Below are 17,760 nucleotides of genomic sequence, written 5' to 3'. Positions count from 1 at the left end.
CCCACCGATTCCCGTTCCTGCCAGCTCAAGCCAGCGAACGTACCACGTACAGCGCACCAGCCTCATTGGGTCCACTGTGGGCGGCGGCGGACAACTTCTCTTTGTTCAACTGCTCCCGTCACTGACATGTTCGTCGAGGGTACCATTGAATCCAATAATCCATTCCTTCATGTTGTTATCGTCGCAGAGGTTATGGAGTGGACGGGACCCGATACTACACAGTAGCTATACGGTTATCGTAGGTCTCTTTCTCTATCTTCTTTTTCCTGTCAATCAATCTCGCCTATCGCCAGCGCGGCTCCAAGTCCATGGAAGGAAGGATTGTTGGCGATTGGGAAGAGGAGTCCGTGGGATGGGTGTCGCAATGACCTCATCAAGCACGCACTTGCAGCGGTTGGTCTTATTCTCGTTTGCAAATGCGCGCGTCACACCAAGCAACCAACGCTCTCCGACTTGTCACCTCACCTCATCAGCTCACCTACCGTACAGTATTAGAATTCATTCTTGGGTTCACAAAAAACAACAACAATGCCACGGAAATTGCGTCTATCCACCTTGCCCCCGTCGAGAGAGAAAAGACGGATGGCCCCCCAGCGACTGGTTGACGGGGCATCCCTTAGGCTTGTCCCAGTTTGGTCAAGCTGCTTCTGTCCGTCCATCCGGCCCGTTACGAAAGGCCCCATCCACGCCCATCTCCCTTTTCTTACAGATCTCAATAAGGACATGGACGTCGCCTGTCGCCTGCCTGCCACTGCCACTGCCACGGTAGCAGTTCGGTTACCACATGTCTTGGCATTGGCTATTGAAGCAAGTCTCACCCTCGCTTTTTTCTCTCTTTCTTTCTTCCTGATGCAGAAATGGCATGTAAGTTGTGCGCATCGATGTTCGTTACCGCTCAACGTGCGCGTGTCAAGTGACCGCTGTTCTAGATTGCGGTAATCGACTATCGCCAGATTTGGCGGCTTTCATCACTCGGGACCTTCCAATAAACCTGGTTGGTGGAGACCCGGGAAATGTTCTCCTGATTGTCATCATCTTTTCTTTCATCATCACCATCAGATCTGTCTGTCCGGTTTTCAGTCAATACAACATATCGTCATGTACCGACGAGAAAATCTTGTCGATCAGCTTCAATAGTAGGTGGGGGCATTTTTCTCTCCTTCTCTTTCTGGCGGAGACAATACCCACGTCTTACTCTTTTCCGACCTCTTCTGGCGAATGAGCGCAGCCGGGCCCACACGAAGGCTGTGAGACATACATACATTGGCGGCTGCTTCATATGCCCGTCATGGCCTGTTCGTTGCCGACTATGTGTCCTCGAACCAGCTGGGAGCCGGTCCCGTTTAACGGTGAGTGACCGCGCCTCACGCCAGCCGGCCTCATCATCAACCAGGCTTCGTCTTCTAGAAGCAATCCCCCCCTGTATCATCCCTTGCCTAAGTTCTCCTGACTCTGCTGGGGATCTGCTGCTAGCCTCTCACTGCCCTGACCCCTATTTCTGTTTTCTCGCCAAATCTTGCTGCTTGCCCCGGTCCGGTGCTGTAAGTCACATGACCTCGCGAGGGCGGCGGCTCAGGACGCTGCGTTCCAGGGGTGGCGCCTATTTGCCCAGCCGTCGCTGCAAGCAAGCGCCACCGGTCCAGGCTATCGCCGTTGGTTCAATTTCAAATGTAGATCAGTGTGGCATTGGGGGCGAAAGCAACGCATGCATACCTACCTTGCTATACGAAACGCACTTACTGCCTGCGAGGCGACCAGTCAGCAGCTTGTTACGCGTACAGTAGTCACTGTCACGAAGGCCGGAATACTTTACTTTTGGTTCTCGTTACCAACAGCACTGCTCCGAGCATTCGTGTTCATTCTTGACACCCTCCACACAGCGTGGGTGCCAGGATTGATGCGAGAGCCGGCTGCAATCTCGCACCAACAGTGGCCGGGAATGCGAACTAACGTAATTGTGTCTTGTTGCATCCCGACATTGGTTTTTGTGACCGATCCGTCTTGCTTGGTACGGTTGATTCCCAGCGTTACATTTTCGCAGGCGCAGCAAGCTCAGGCAGCTCCAACGGTGAGCGGCATGAATTCCCCGGATGCCTGCTGGACCTCTACTGTTTTCCTCTCATTGGCTTGCCCCGAACGAATCAAATATTACAATTTCCGTCAACCTGGTCGACTTCGGCTTTCCTCCATGGCATATGTGGTGACTCTTCCTTCCCTCGCAAATCGTAGAATTGCGATCTAGGGTCCATCTTCCTGGTAGACCCCACCAACTCGTACCAATATTCCGTCGACGACATGGATCTGTCCCATGACTGACGCCCTTTGTCGCGAATGGAGCGTGGCGATCTCAGGATTGATGCCGTTGGTCCCCTAGGCCAGAGGACAAGCATCTAGCGTTCCAACCGTTTGCACTTTGCGACTCCAGGTACGAGATATGTCATCGGGGGTTGAGACGCGCTATACAACTTCCATAGTAGCGAGCCTATTCGATTTGTGCAGCAAATTAATCCACGAGCAATCTGAAGGATCCTGTTCGCTCTACTCCCCATACCCCGTATCCTGCTCTTCTGTCTTGCTCTCCTCCTCGGTTTCTCCCTCCTTCGTGCCCCTTCGCCAGCCCGACGGGGGCCTGCAGAAGCCACATACTGGCTAGCACCGCATTCTGCAGCAAACCCCCTTGATCAGTCTAAAAGCTAAAGCATCGTATTGGATCCCTCGCGTACATACGGTCGGCTGACTTAGCCGAGATACTGCAGTGCGGGCTGCTGTGGCAGCTGCATCTAGCCTTGTACAAGGAGAGATTCGCCTGTGTGACAACCAGCCATGCTCCATCGATGGCTCAGCTATCTAGTGGTGCGCACGCAGTACAGGTCACGAGGTACAGTACCTGTCAGCGTCTTCATCCGGAAGACCCCTCGTCCCCTCTCTGCCCCATCGCTGTATCCGACGGGATGGATCGCCCATTGGTTGGCTTTCTCTGATGAGTCCTAGATTTATTGCGTCGTAAGTATGCATTTCTGGCCTGCTGTGATGTTTGGCAAATCGGTTGCTCCCCTCAATCTCCAGAGGATTTGATTTGGGTCCAGCTTGCTCCATGAAACGGTACGTTTTTCGCTTGGATGTCCGTCCAATCGGTATCCAGCCGGCACGTGTGTCACCGCGCGACGCTTACCGGCATGTTTGCTGGTTGAAAAGAATATCGACTGTGTGAAAAAGGAAACTTTCTCCAGGTTTGGTTCGCCGATCAAAGACATTGGCTTCCGGCCTACCTAACATTGCCTCGTGGCTGCCTGTATCTACTGCCCCTGATATCCGGGTGTGCCTCCCCTCCTTGCCAAGCCAGTCCGCGAAATTTCCCTTCTAATTAAGCCAGCTCTCCTTACTATGGCGGTTTGGTGATGGCAGGTCTTGGTGTGATAAGTTCCGCCCCTCTCCCATTGACTGCTAAGCAAGCAACTCACATGCTTTGCCATTTAGGCTGTGTATGTACCTGTCTGCAATGCGAATGATTACGCACATGTGAGCCGTCGCCGAGGATACGTCCGTTGCGTCGTTTTTTTTTTCCTGCGGAGAATGAATTAAGACTGAGAACCCCCCCCCCCCCAGGCGCAGCTAAAGCCGCATGCGATTGTCTCACCTCGCGAGCGAAAAGATGGTCGAAGTCTTAGCTTTCTGGCCAGTAACCCCAGGCAACCGAACAGGTTGTCTCAGGCCAAGCCGGTTCTTCTTTTCGCCTTCTCTTCCATTCCCTCCCGATATGGGATGCGTCTGGATGCGTGCTTCGGGGCGGCAAGCACGTGCCCGTCCGTCGTATTCATCGTGATTGACTGGACGACCACATTCTTCTTGAACTTCTCGGACCCAGCGACAGCCACGGTTGCTTGTTTCTCTTTATGTGAACCCCAAGCGCTCCTTCACCAACTTACTCACACTCCATCCATCGTGTATCAACGTGCCATGCACTGAGGATCTCTCTTGCCACATGAGCAGTCAGTAACTTACTTACTGGCTGTGACGGGTATGGTGCGTAGGGAACGGTGATCCTCGGCCGGCTATGCATTTCGTCATGCGATCAAGCGACCGAACGAATTCGGGATATATGGTCTCAGATCTACCGTAACCCCTGCAAGCTCGTATACCAAAGTGTTCGCACAACGCGGTGACGAGTGCGTGGCCAGCGGCGTGCCTTCCGGCTCTATAATAGTCCCATATAACTATGCTCAGTCTACCGTAAGAATTAGTGAGTGGCATATCGAGTTGCTGGGTGGCGTAGAGACTCATCTCTTACGCTGTGAAGTTGTGATGTCTGCATAGGTCAACCAGTAGTAAACTACATTCTTCCAAGTAGGAGAGACTGTTGCTTCAAGTGAACGTTTGATAGCGGTTGATACTCAGACTCAGGCATAGGCTCGTAGGTGCTTCTACTTATCCTCGCTATTCCTGCCCGAACTCTGGGTTCCAGTGTTAAAAGGATAACATACTCACGGTAAGGCTTTACTTTGTATTGGGCTGACTTGTTATCGAACTGAAGTTAATAGGGGAATACCAATTATAGCATATTTGCTCTTCCTTGATATCAGGCAACCATTAGTAAGATAGATCGTCTCTGCAACACGAGCTAGTTTTATAGGTAGGTGTTCTGTAGTGGTTTGGATGACTCTACCGGATTCAGGGGACGACTAGCAATGACAGCCCATAACTCCTACCTTGCTCCGTTTGGACACTTTCGTTGATAGGCACGTCTACTTCTGTCGATATTTCATAGCAATGGGCCACGAAGCTCGAGGTTAAGAATAATATATAGGGGAAATCGCTGAGCGATCGTGTGGATAAACCCTCGACCATGAAAACGGGGGCTCGTAAGATATCTAGAACAATTAAACCTTACATCCCACATTATTATTTGTCGTACATGGAATAGGGGCACTCATGGTCTGCGCGATCTCGTTTCATTCCAGTTTGGAGTATCGAACACGGAAGGACACTTTCAAGCAAGAAAGACGGCACCTTTAAAAGTCAGAATACATAGAGCATCCGTAACTTTATTTGAAAACACTACAGTAACGAATGTCGATTTTGAACTGAGTGTTTGCGAGCCTCTAATAATCCCTTTCATAGCATCATACCCAAACATACGCCAATTATCCACCTTTTATGTCTTCAGCTATTTATCGACACCACAAAGCATCGTAGGAGACCTAAGACTGAAACCAAAAGGATATCATCAACATAACAGAGCAACTAGCCTAAAGAGAGAGGTCCTTGACAGCTAACAGATAGAACAAGTCTTCTTCACCCTGCTGAGCGCGTAGGAAACTCTTCTAACCACCCCGAGACGACCTCCAAGACCCATCCGACGTCCGCCTCCCCTCGGCCGCTGACCAAGACGCACCAGATACCCCGCGACTGTGTGGCTAAGGCCGCCCCGATGGGTTTCCGCCAGCACCATCATCCTGCTGTGCCAGAGGGACATACGTCCCACTCGACGGCCGGGATGACGCCGGCGGCGTCGGGGTCGGCGGAAACACCGGCCCCGCGGTAGAGGAGCAGCCGCTGCTGAATCGAGACGTGAGCGGTCTTGGTGGCGTTGCAGCTGCCGCCGCCGTCGCCACTACTGATTGCGGGGGTGACACGATGCTGCTACCATTACCGAAGAGAGGGGAGGTGTTCTGCAAGCCGAGTCCCGGCAGCTGGGGCGTGGATGCCGCACTGTTGCTGGCCCGAGGGGTACTATCGTTGCTGCCGCTGCTGGTGGATACGCGGAACGGAGAAGCCTGGGATGATTCAGAGCCATGAGCCGCGGGCGGTGACGACATCTGATCCACGCCGTAATACGATGCATCGAACTTGTTGTCACTGGAGGCGTTGTTGTCGAGGAGGGCGTACTGCTGCGTGGGATCATTGTAGAAGATGGTTGTGCCGTTTTGAGTTGACTTTTCGTCGTTTGCATGCCTGTGTTTCTTATTTTGAGTAAGTCGCTCTGTGACTGCGCGTTAGTATGTTGCATTCATGGCTCGAAAACTGATTTCCCGTGAGAAAAACAGGGCAATAGGCGGAAAAGAGGGAGGAGCCGGTGTTTGCTGGAACTTGGGGAAGACTTACCGCTCAGAAGTTGCAGGAACGCAAAGAAGACCATGGCGGTCATGAAGATGGGCACCAGCTGACCGAACGATTTCCAATCGTTCTCCGGGTTGATGCCGTTGTCGTCCTCGATCCAGCCGGAGCGGTCGACCCAGTCGCGCAACCGGAAGATGTACACGGCCGACTTGCCCATGGCCACGGAGCTGACGGCGACGCCGGCCGTGAGGTAGAGCAGGTAGCCGAACGCGACGGCCCTCCGCAGCCTCGACCGCGGCTTGAAGACGCGCGACCACCGCTTGTGCGCCCGGCCGCGCCAGCCGGCGCCGTGCTTGTGGCGCCGCACGAGCCGGACGACCTCGGCGACGCCGGCGACGAGGTAGAACAGGAGCAGCACGATGAACCAGTTCCAGCCGTGGATCCGGTTGTTCCCCGGCGTCGAGTGCCGCAGCGTCTGCAGGAAGAAGGCGTCGGCGCTGGCCGTCGTGTTGCGGAACGTGGCCGCGAAGGGCGAGCGGGCCGACTCGAAGCAGGCGGCGGGCAGGAACAGCAGGCTGGTCGTGGCGTTGGCGTCGGGCACCCTGGTCGGGAACCGCATGTCCGACCCGGCCTCGTCGGCGTTCTGGTTCACCATGAGCAGGCCCGTGACGACGAAGACGCCCGTGATGCAGAGCACGCGCAGGAAGGCGAGCACGCGGTACCGCCAGTAGTTGCGCACGATGGTCACGGACATGAGGTGCGTCGCGCAGCTCAGCAGCATCATGTTGGCCACCACGTTGTAGTGGTAGGCCGAGATGGTGCAGCCCTGCCAGTAGCGCAGCGTGAGGGCGTAGGCCGCGCCGGTGAAGACTTGCTGGTCGCTGCAGCTCAAAACCATGCTCTCTAAAATGTCGGAGACACTGACCCGGTCTGGCTGACTGAGCTTTTCTCTAGAGCCAGATGGATGATCAGTCAGTTTCCTACATTCTGACGCAACTAGGCCATGGCCAGGATGAACAACTCACTCTTCTGAGCGCGTCTTCTTATACCCACAAGTCTTGAGCATCTGCCAGACGACATCTATCGCGCTGATGAGCAAGGCGAAACAGGTTATCGCGAGGAAAACCCAACAATCTGGGTTTCGTCATTAGTTCACCGCCACAACACTGTTATTGCCTGGGGGATAAATACCCCTATTCCAGCGACGTCAGGATTGCCAGGGAACTCCCGCGGTGCATGCCCGCCCAGCGTCCTATACGTGTCGGTTTCATTGTCATAGTCGGAGTGTTGGCAGTTGATCGTTACGTTGTAGTGGCTCTCACACTCGTGAACCGAAACATAAGCACCCATTCTGGCGAGACAGAAGCTGAACAGCGAGGAGAGGTGTTATCCTACACGAATAGTGCTGGAGATGTTTTGATGATTGTATCACTAAACCGACAGTTCAACGAGTGGGCAACAAATGGTGGCTATTAGGGAGGGGGCACTGCGTGGGATTGAAATACCCTCGTTCGCAAAGGAAACCCTGGATCCCCGCCATTGAGATGTAGCAGAGATGACAAAGATAACTGTCACAGAAGAATCCAAAGCATCCCCCCTCCATGAGAGATGTCAATCCAGCCTGCTTGGAAAGTGACACACGACCCCTGTCAATGCATATGGTGTACCAACTCTCTAAAGAACTGTTGCATCCTTATGCATATTATCGTGTCGAGCAAACAGCCAACAAGCCAATGAGATCGACCTTGCGTGCGGAGAAGGCTGGCTCAGCTCCAAGCTCAGCCATCCATCGTGGGAGCTATAAATAGCTTTCCCAGAGCCTTGTCTCAAAGCCGGTCGGAAGATTGGGTGGTGAAGAGTATGATTTTTGCTCTCAGCCTGACATGTTGATTTCTCGTCAAATTAAGAACCTTCAGTCGGACAGAAGATGGCACCAAGCTGGAAGCAAGTGAGGAGGGCAAAATGGTCAAGGTTCGCTCGCTTGAAGCTGCAGCAGAACATTTCATTACCCCCCCCTGCGTCTGCTGAAGATGGAGACGTCCCATTGGCCGGTTGGTTGACCACGTTCAGCGGCCAGGGGTCGGCCCGCATAATCGACAAACGCCGCTGCCCGAAAAACCCTGCATGGATGTGACAGAGCTGGGGGGCCTGATAATCACATACTACTGTGCAAATACCCGGACCTCCCCCGCACCGTCGCTAATATATGCCCATTCCAGAGAGAAAGCCGCACATATTTCGTGGTATGTTGCATGGAGGGCAATGTAACATTGCTTATCAGATAATGATGACTGATTTTGGACCCCAACGATCCGTCAGCTGAAGCTTAGTGGCCATAACTTGCATATGCAAGCGGCACTCAAAAAGCTACGGCGATAAAATGGGTCAAGGCGGCCATACGTGGTGGAACGGGAACGAAAAAAGATTGTAGATGTGCCGCAAAGTAGCCACATGCTTCAAGCCACACTCCTTGCGTGGAGATTTCTGTGTAAACAGAGTCGATGCCTTCATCCACAACCTTATCCAGACGACAGACGACCGACGAAGAAGCAGAGTCGCTACATGCGGAACGGCTGGTGGCCTGTGGTCGGCGCATCATCACCGTACTCTCCGACCCAGCCAACCACACTGCCATCCGTAGCGAGATGGCCCTCATGGCAAGTTACTTTGCCGCTGGTCACGATGAGGGCATGAGCAACGACAACGCCATACACAGCGTAAACCTTCGTCATCCCGAGCCAGTCCAGCTGCCCCAGCTCAACCGGCATTGCTCCCAGCCCCAGCGCCATCGGCCGTGGGACCGCGAGAGCGTCCCGCCGTTCTCTTCCATTACCGCCGCGCTCCTCCTAGGCATCGCTTTCGACCCGCTGCGCAGTTTTGACGCGCAGACCCGCCCGGAACCGCTGGCCGCCGTCTATCGCGACACCGACATCGAATGGGGCATGGTCGTCTTGGACGTCACAGACCTCATTCGGATGAGCGGGGTGGTGCGGTATGGCATCGTCGGCTTCCAGGTCGGCATGGGCATGTTTATTGCGTCGCGGCACACCAACATCGACCCCTGTAATCCTACGGGCTTCGGTTACCCCTTGAGAGTTCTCGAGGAGGTGCGGCCGCGGAGGGCTATGTCTTCTGTGGACTACTTGACAAAGTTCGACTCTGGGGGGGGGGGGGTGAGGTTCCCAGGTCTGCATGCCGGCTCACAATAGCAACATGGAGCTTCTGGCCTCGCTCCCGTTGGTGGAGGATGCAGCCTTGGATATGGTTTGGCCAAAGGAAGATGATGATATGATGATAGCCATCCGCCGGTACCGAACACGTCTGTCAGCATTGAGGGCCAAAGAGACCTGAAGTACCAGGCCATTAGACGGCTTATTCAGGAAACCCAAGATATGGATGATCTCGACATCTCCATTTTGAACCAAGTCCGTCGCCTTCCTGGTTCACCGACTCCCTCATACAAAATCTATTACAAAAATCCGATAGGATTGGCAACACCCGCGCAGCAGGCCGGCGCCTACTCGGCTGCTTTGCGCAAAAGGTTTTGGCTACCGACAAGCTCCAATCTGACCCCGCTCGATATTTTCCCCGTCCAACAAATATTCATCCGGCACCGACTCGGTCTCAACAGGACCGCAAACACAAAATACGATACCCTCTATTTGGCTGACGGGCTCCTGAAGCCCGAGCGCTCCGCCGCCGGCTTTCTCGTGTGGCTGTCGATGCTGGAGTGGAGAAAAGGCGATTTCTATTTTTCACACAACACTCACGCGTCCTTCAGCTTCTCTAGTGCCCCGGCGTCATTGACCGCCGATCCAGTATCATCGGCCCCGGTGAACCCCATCATGAGTGAAAACCTGTCTCTGCCTTGGTGGTTCTCGAGGGGGCCGGGGAGGTCTTCTTGTTCCCGCGAGCGCGTGATCTGGATCCGGGCGGGTGGACGGTCCTCGTATCCCAGGGGCACAATCCACCAACAAAATCCGGCCAACGACACCTTAATCATTACGCCTTCGTGCGTGCACGTGACCAGCCCATCTCGGTGGAGGATCCGCCGCCGGCGCCTCTAGGGCCGGAAAAACTCGAAGTCGTCGGTCTGGAGGGTTTCTTGGCGGCTACGGCACCCGATATCAACCTAGGGGTCCTAGATGCTCGTCGGGATGCCACAAGTCCTATGCCCGTGATGGGTCGGGTTGAGGCGGCCACTATACTTTTGGAGTTCTTGGACGAAGCTAGGTACTTCCTCACGCTCTATCTTCCTCTTATCACCTTTTCATGTAATCGTGAGAACTAACACAGTACTAGAGCACTGAATTCCAAGTTCCGGGAGGCTATGGAGCAATCTCCAGAACGTGAGTTGGCAAACTTCCCAGACCGCAATATAGATTGCGATTAGGAACATTACTGACCCTAAGTCTTATATTCCTGCTAGAATGGAGCTCGTACCCTGAACTAGGTGTTGACTTGGCTTAATATATTGATTGGTACCAAGGTCGGCCGAGAATGAAAGAACCGTCAATCTGAATATACCAACCGTTAGACATATATCACTATTAAGTATCACTGTTATACTATTAATAAAAGGTTAACTTCTATTACCTCTTGTTAAGATGGTAGTCACGTGCCTTTCCTGTGCATATATTATTGGTCACATCTCGGAGCTACTTCTTAGAGCTCTCTTCTTTCTTTCTTTAATTAACTTATTACTCATACTCTATGCCTCCTATAACGTCGGGGACCCACTTTTCGCGCCCCCCTTGCTTTCGCGCCCCTATTAATTAGTTCGTTTAAATTTACCCCTTTAATTTAATATCGCCTATTTAGCTCGACCTTATAGTAATAATTATATAAGAGCTAGCTTTATTAATTTTATTATTACTTTTTTTATTAGAAATAATTTTAGCTTTTTTAATAGCTATTTACGTATATTATATATTTTCGATTATAGCGAACCTCGAATTCGGGCTTAAATCTACCTTTTTTTATTTCCTCGGCCTTATAGCCTCTAATTAAGCTTAGAGTGCCTCAACCTGCCTTTTTAAAATAATTATTTATATATCCTTCTTATTAAATGCTTTCCGGACTTTTTAAAATAGTTGCTATTATATAGCTATATTTTTTTTTAATAAGTTAATAAGCCGGACTTACTCCTTAAATTTAACCGACTTTTTTAAGGTCGACCAGATAATATTCGAATTACGAATTATATTCCGGGGCGTATAAAGGACCTTATTAAACCCGTTAGGTTTCGTATAAGCCGGATCGGACGTTATATAGAGGGTGTTTCCGATTAAAAGCGGGCTTAGTAATAGTTTTATTATATTTATTAGTTAAAAGCCGGCTGCTTTTTAATTATTTTAAATATTCTAGCCCGAAAATGCTTTCGAACAGGCCTTCTAATAATATTAAAAGAAGTATCGTTTACCGATTACTATTAAGTTCGAGTATTAGTTTATATTTCCGAATACTTTCCGATATGCCGTTTTTAAAGGGTTAAAAACGGCTAGATCGAGGGGTTATAAAACGTGGGATATATGAGGGGGTAAAAAAAGAAAATAAATATAATAATTAAAGTATAAATATATAAAATTAATTATTATATAGCTTCCGTAGCCGTCGATAATAAGTAGGCGGTATTTTGAAAGGTTTTCCGGGGCGGTATTCGGGATAAAGACTTTTTCGAGCTATTCGACGGCTATTTTATCCGTTATTTATTTATTTTCCGTCGCGGTAAATTATTAACCTTTAAAAGGAGCTAAATTAAAAGGGAATTATTATTATTAAACGGTTTTACTTTTAAAAATAATTAATAAATTAATTATACGCCTTAAAATTAATATATATTTAATAAAAGAGGTTTAAGCCTTCGAATTAGGTTATTTTTTTTAAATAGACCGGTTTTTAGTATTTCCGAGTATTAAATTATTTAATCCGATACTTTTAAAAACCCCTGCTTTATTTATATTATAACGGTTAGCTAGCTTAATTTCTTAAATATCGGGTTATTCGAATCGTTAAAATTAGGACCGAATTATTTTAATAGAAATATTATTAATACGCTTTAAATTAATAGCTCGAACCTTTAAAACTTTAATAATAGGATTCTTTTATATAAAGGCTTAAAGTTATTTCTTTCTTAACTAGGTTAGGGTCCTTTTAGGTTCGAAAGATACGCTCGGCGAATTCTCGTATTTAGGCGTGGGTTAGAGGAAGCCTTAGAGCTTATTAAGTAATAATTTATGATGTTAAGTGCTTCTTTTAGTTAAGATTAAGCCTTTAAAGATTTGCCGCACCCTTTGATCTGGACTGGTGGCCCTAAAGTCGGCTCCGGAGCGTTAACTCGGGAATACCGTATTTACGAGCGGCCTGTTTAATCGGAGTACTATTTACGATATAATTTAAAGCTTCCTAGAGCTCTTTTTCAGTATATTACTTTATAATTAGTTATCGGCACTATATTTAAAGTTTGAAGGAAAACGATAAAAAATTGGTGGAGGAAATCGAAATAATTGAAGGGGTTGAAAAATCCGGTGGCTGGTTAATAGGGGCGCGAAAGCAGGGGGGGCGCGAAAGGTGGGTCCCTAACGTTAAAGGTTCCGGAGTGTCTGGACGACCTTGGTAAATTTGAGCTATAAGAGATCGTAAAAGATTGTCTGGCGTTTGCTTGGAGGGATTCCGGAAGTCGAAGTAGAAGTATGCCACAGCGCTGTATATCTGGTTGGCTCCGGTGGCGCAGTGGCCTTGAAGGAAGTTGATCACCGTGGTGCTGTTATAACGTCCACTCCCTATTAGCCGATGTGCAGTGAAAGAAGCCGGGATGATGAAATCGTGAGTACGTACCTGAGAAATGATTTTCCCGAACCAGCTGCGTAAATCATTGTGGTCAGCGTATGGTACAAAAGCTTTTGGGTGACTTTCTTACCTTTACCATGAAGCCACAAGAGTGAGTTATGCCCAAACATCCAGCTGCGGAATTCTTCTGTCTGCAATATCCCATCTCCGGTTTTCTGAGTATGTTTGTCCCGGACTGCGGCATAATTTGCCGAAGGATCTGCTACCGATGATAACCAACGAAGCAGACTAGACCTGTCCGTCCGAACTTGCTGCTGCGGGATGAGGTCTTTCATGCGCGAAAGTTCTGAAGCGACTGAATCAAACGCATCGACTCGTTTTCTCGCTCCTTTGCCTCCCAATCCTCTTGCAACCTAACGTCACGCCAGTTACATTGGATTTGCGTAATGGCGTCTTGTTGAGCCTTGACGGCAGATATGAGAGTGTCCCAATCATCCGCGGCGGATATACGTGAAAACAGGGGTTGCTGCAGGTAGGGTCACAGGCAGCAACATGAACCCCTCACTGTCAAGAGGAAGAGGCCAATTCGCTGGGAGGACCACGGCATGCTACATTTAAACTGCCTGTTGAGATCATAGGCCGAAATCATGGTGTCACGTTGGATGGAATAACGACAATGTTGATAATTAGTTTCATCGTTGCTCATATACAAAAGTGACTGAAGATGGTTTACTAGCAATGACGATCAATCAAGACCGGTCTGTGGCAATATACTATCTGCGTTATCCAGTATCAGAAAGGGTACTTTATCCCGCCCCTCGCCAATGTGATGATCTTGCGCTGCGTAAACTCCTCGACCCCCGCGATCCCGCCGAAGCGGCCGTACCCCGAGCTACCCCCCATCCCCCCGTTCGGCACCGTCGGCTCGAAGAAGATGGTCGCGCCGTTGACGTGGCACGCCCCCGTCCGCATGCGCCGCGCCACGGCGAGCGCGCGCATGACGTCGCGCGAGAAGACGGCGCCCGACAGGCTGTACTCGCTGTCGTTGGCCAGCCGGACGGCCTCCTCGTCGTCGTCGTCGCCCCCGCGGAACTCGGTCAGGCACACGAGCGGGCCGAAGCTCTCGCGCCGGAAGATCTCCATGTCCGGTGTCACGCCGTCGAGGATGTGGGGACCCATGATGGTCCCCCGCGGGCCCGTGAGGGCCATGTCGCCGACGAGGAGCTGGGCGCCGGCCGTGCGCGCGGCTTCGAGCATGGTTTTGACGCGCTGGGCGTGGACGGGGCTGAACATGCCCGAGATGCACACGGAGTTGTCCTGGGTGTGGTCGCCGACCTTGATCTCGTGAAAGCGCTTGACCAAGGCGCTCTTGAACTCCTCCGCGACGGAGGCGTGCACGATAACGCGCTCCGTGGACATGCAGATCTGGCCCGCGTTGGCCAGCGCGCCAAACGTGACGGCCGCGACCGCGTCTCCCACGTCGGCGTCGTCCAGAATGATGAGGGGCGCCTTGCCGCCCAGCTCCAGCACGCAGGGCTTGAGGCAGGATGCTGCCAGGCCCGCGATGATCTTGCCCACCCGGTCACTGCCCGTAAAGTTGACGTGGCGCACCGCGGGGTGCTTGATGATGTACTCGGTCACCTCAGGCGTCTTCTCCGCGGAGACGGGCAGGTAGTTGAGGCAGCCGGTGGGGAGCCCGGCTTCCTGCAGGGCCCGCACTACCAGATACTGACTCTTGGGCGAGAACTCGGAGGGCTTGAGCACGGCAGTGTTCCCGCATATCAGTGGCATACAGACCGCGCGCGCCGTTAGGTTTACCTGTGAAGATGTCGGGAGTCAGTCCGAGGGAGGTTCCGAATTGACAGACAGACACCGGAAGAGGAAAGAAACGCACCGGAGCATTCCACGGGCTCATGGCGAAACAAACGCCCATGGGCTCGCGTTCGACGAGGATCGTCGTTCCCGGGCGCTCGGCCGGGATGATCTCCCCCTTGATGTGTGTCGCCATGCTAGCGACCTCGCGCATGGTTCCAGCGGTACCCAGAACGTTCACCCTGACCCAACCCTTCGTGGCGGATACCTCGGAAGAGAGGATGGCGGGTGCGTCCTGCTGCAGGTACTGCTCGATAATGTCGGCGGCTTTGAGGAGAATGAGCCGCCTCGACGCGGGACTGGTGCGGGACCATTTCTCGAAGGCGGCCGAGGCTGCATCGATAGCCCGGGTGCAATCCTCAATGGTCGCGGAGGCGCAGCCGTACACATTGTCGCCCGTCATGGGATTGACCACGGGGAAAGTCGATCCATCTGCGCTGTTACAGCTGGAGCCCCCGATGCAGAGCTGCTGTGGTTCGTGTACTGATGGTCTCGCATCGCATAAAGCTTTGCTCTCACTAATAGTGGCCATGGTAGATCACTAAAAGACGCATATACTAGGGAAGAAAGCTGCAATTTGGAGATTTCACCGCGTATGATTCGAGTGGTGCGGTCGAGACATCAAATGGAACGATAATATGCGGTAAATTGGGATGGGATGCGGCGTCACCTTTGAGGCCGAGGGGCTCCTGGTGCGTGTGGGGTAAAGGGGAAAATCGCCGAATGCAACCTCTTGAGAGTCGTACACGACTTACGCATACATTGCTCCTACCCCTGGCACATTGCTTGGTCCAGACAGATCACTCCCCCACGATGTGCGTGCGGAGTTAGGATTCCGTAGCGTTGCAAGATTGCAAGATGTCTTAGGCATGCAAGACTATCCAGGTGATTTGATTACTATTGAATGACGTCTATGATTCTAATGACTTGACTCTGATGATTCGAAAACCAGTCTACCCACGAGAAGTATCACCTGCATCAGCATTGGTAGAGCATTCACTCAAGCATTCAGCCCCCGCGGCTGAGCGAACCTCAACAGCTCCGTATCCTGCAACAACCGGTCATGACAGCTCTCCTCCAAGCAAACACAAATCTCCAACCCCTCGTCATTATCCCCACCTCCTTCCTTGTTCTGCTTCTTCACCGCCGCCCGCGACGGCAAGAGAAATACGTACCCCTCGAATTGTGGATGCGGCCAACGCATGGCCTTCGGCAAGCCGAACCCGAAGTCGTGCTGCTCGTACGGCGTCATGCCCTGCCAACTCGTGCCCGCGAGGTCCATCCCTAAGAACGAGTCCATGGCGATGGCGATGTAGCGGCGGTCCTCGAGGCCCGCGACCCACTCGGGCAGCTCCGCGGCGTACTGCGGCGTGATGGTCCGGATGGACCTGCGGACGGCGGCCGCGAGCCGCGGCAGGTTGTCCTCTCCAACTTTTACTAACTCCTCGATGGAGCCGACGGAGACGCGCGGCAGCGCGACGGCGTTGCCCAGGAAACGGTCCGGCAGCGGCGGCTCCAGCATGTTGCGCGTGTTGACGGCGTGCGCCAGGATGACCTCTTTACCCTTCAGGGCCGGCTTCAGGAGCGGTAGCTTGGCGCGCGTGATGGTCTTCCAGAACAGTGCCATGATGCAGTCGTAGGTGGAGACCCACTTGTCCGCGTCGGCCGGGGGCGGGGCGCACGCCGCCTTGAGCGCTGCGGCGCGGCTCCGCGGGACGTGCCACATGCGGATCTTGAGGGTGGGCCTCACGAATTCGGTCGGCGGGGCGGGTGAGGGCGCGCCGAGGTTCTTGAGGATGGGGAATTTGCCGTCGAGCTGCTGCCAGCGGGCGGGGCTGGGTTTGGGGGCGCTCAGCTGGTCGCGGTTGGCATTGGCCATTTCGATGGGCTTGAAGGGGTCCCCGCGGGTGGCAGCGGCCGAATTCTCGGCCCACGTTGTCAGGAAGCCGTTGCACCCCGGCCCATCGGAGCAGTTGTGGTGGATAGCGGCTGCGAGGACGAGGCCGCCCTCGAGGAAGGTGATCTGGAAGGTGGAGATGACGGTGGAGTCGTCGTCGGAGGCGTTGTCGCCCAGCGGCGAGAAGAGCTGCTTCTCCGTCACGATCTTGGGCAGGACCTTGGGGCCGTCGAGCAGGTGGACGGGGAAGTCGTTGGCCTCGAGATACGCGAACGACGGCATCCGGTCTCCTCCTCCTTCGCCGCCCGGTGCTGCTGCTGAGGAGGTATCTCTGACGAAGAGATCCACGGTCGCGTCCTCCCTCTTGGTGACCCACATGCGCCCGTTCGAGGCGTTCATGCGCAGCACCCCCGCCATGACGGGATACTGCCCCAGCGCGAACGCCAGCCCCTTGGTGAGGCTGTCCACGATGGCCTCGCGGTCAGCGTCCGGCGGCAGCTCGAATACCTCGGCGATCTGGACGTAGATTTTGGGCATGGTGTGGTCCATGTCCGAGAGCTCGAAGCGGTCGGCCCGGAACTCTCCCCGAGCGGCCGGACACGGATCTCTTTGGCCTCCATAGTGCTGGATTTCTCGATTTGGTCTCGGATGTAACGCCTTTTTGTCAAAGGGGCCAGAAAAGGAAGGTATCAGAGAGTTGACAGGAAATTGTTCCTGTGCATGCTTCGCATCCTTCTTATTGTCATGGGAGCCGGTATGGTGGATAGGTACGTTTTATGTGCACCATGATCCCCGCTTGGTGGTTGATCTCTGGCTGCTCTTGGTAAGTAATTCACTGGTACAAGTGGGTTGGTGATGACTAATCAAAGCTAAGTGTACAGGAACTTGGATCAAATAGCGACTATACGTACGGGTCTGTGGCCTCCTTTCAGGATTAAGCGATGCGGCACAGCCCTACGGGACTCGTTCAAAGTGCTTTATCATCCAACCTTTAATGCCCGCTCCTTCTCCAGAACATCCACTCCGCACTGTCCGCCTCGCATGATTTCAGCTTCATGTCCCAGACGCAACCAAAGGTCGGTCGCGGAGAAACTCCTCGGCATAACTACCGAACCGACTTTTATGTGCTTGGCCTGGTGGCCGGT

At 52.8% G+C, this 17,760-nt stretch overlaps 5 protein-coding genes across 5 annotated transcripts; 2 read left to right on the top strand and 3 right to left on the bottom strand.

Annotated features, from left to right (window-relative positions):
* Positions 1-5,292: 5,292 nt before the first annotated feature.
* PG994_002380 (uncharacterized protein) lies at positions 5,293-7,407 on the bottom strand (the record flags this gene model as incomplete). Its single annotated transcript, XM_066853789.1, is given in 6 exon segments — positions 5,293-5,406; positions 5,476-5,614; positions 5,632-5,980; positions 6,103-7,007; positions 7,083-7,145; positions 7,214-7,407. The coding sequence occupies 6 exon segments, from the start codon at positions 7,405-7,407 to the stop codon at positions 5,293-5,295; spliced, it is 1,764 nt and encodes a 587-aa protein (XP_066721930.1).
* Positions 7,408-8,558: 1,151 nt separating this feature from the next.
* PG994_002379 (uncharacterized protein) lies at positions 8,559-9,266 on the top strand (the record flags this gene model as incomplete). The annotated part of the gene is made up of 1 exon (XM_066853788.1): positions 8,559-9,266. One exon carries the CDS (start codon positions 8,559-8,561, stop codon positions 9,264-9,266), a length of 708 nt encoding a protein of 235 aa, XP_066721929.1.
* A 183-nt stretch (positions 9,267-9,449) lies between these two features.
* On the top strand, positions 9,450-10,124 carry PG994_002378 (uncharacterized protein; the record flags this gene model as incomplete). The annotated part of the gene is made up of 1 exon (XM_066853787.1): positions 9,450-10,124. The coding sequence occupies one exon, from the start codon at positions 9,450-9,452 to the stop codon at positions 10,122-10,124; it is 675 nt and encodes a 224-aa protein (XP_066721928.1).
* A 3,514-nt stretch (positions 10,125-13,638) lies between these two features.
* On the bottom strand, positions 13,639-15,250 carry PG994_002377 (aldehyde dehydrogenase; the record flags this gene model as incomplete). The annotated part of the gene is made up of 2 exons (XM_066853786.1): positions 13,639-14,664; positions 14,741-15,250. The coding sequence occupies 2 exons, from the start codon at positions 15,248-15,250 to the stop codon at positions 13,639-13,641; spliced, it is 1,536 nt and encodes a 511-aa protein (XP_066721927.1).
* Positions 15,251-15,718: 468 nt separating this feature from the next.
* On the bottom strand, positions 15,719-17,152 carry PG994_002376 (uncharacterized protein; the record flags this gene model as incomplete). The annotated part of the gene is made up of 1 exon (XM_066853785.1): positions 15,719-17,152. One exon carries the CDS (start codon positions 17,150-17,152, stop codon positions 15,719-15,721), a length of 1,434 nt encoding a protein of 477 aa, XP_066721926.1.
* Positions 17,153-17,760: the final 608 nt, after the last annotated feature.

The sequence above is a fragment of the Apiospora phragmitis genome (genome assembly GCF_038363925.1).
Source record: "Apiospora phragmitis strain CBS 135458 chromosome Unknown utg000002l:1.0-5516284.0:1.0-5523493.0, whole genome shotgun sequence".
Classification (NCBI taxonomy): Eukaryota; Fungi; Ascomycota; class Sordariomycetes; order Amphisphaeriales; family Apiosporaceae; genus Apiospora; species Apiospora phragmitis.
This window is presented reverse-complemented; position numbering and strand designations above follow the sequence as displayed.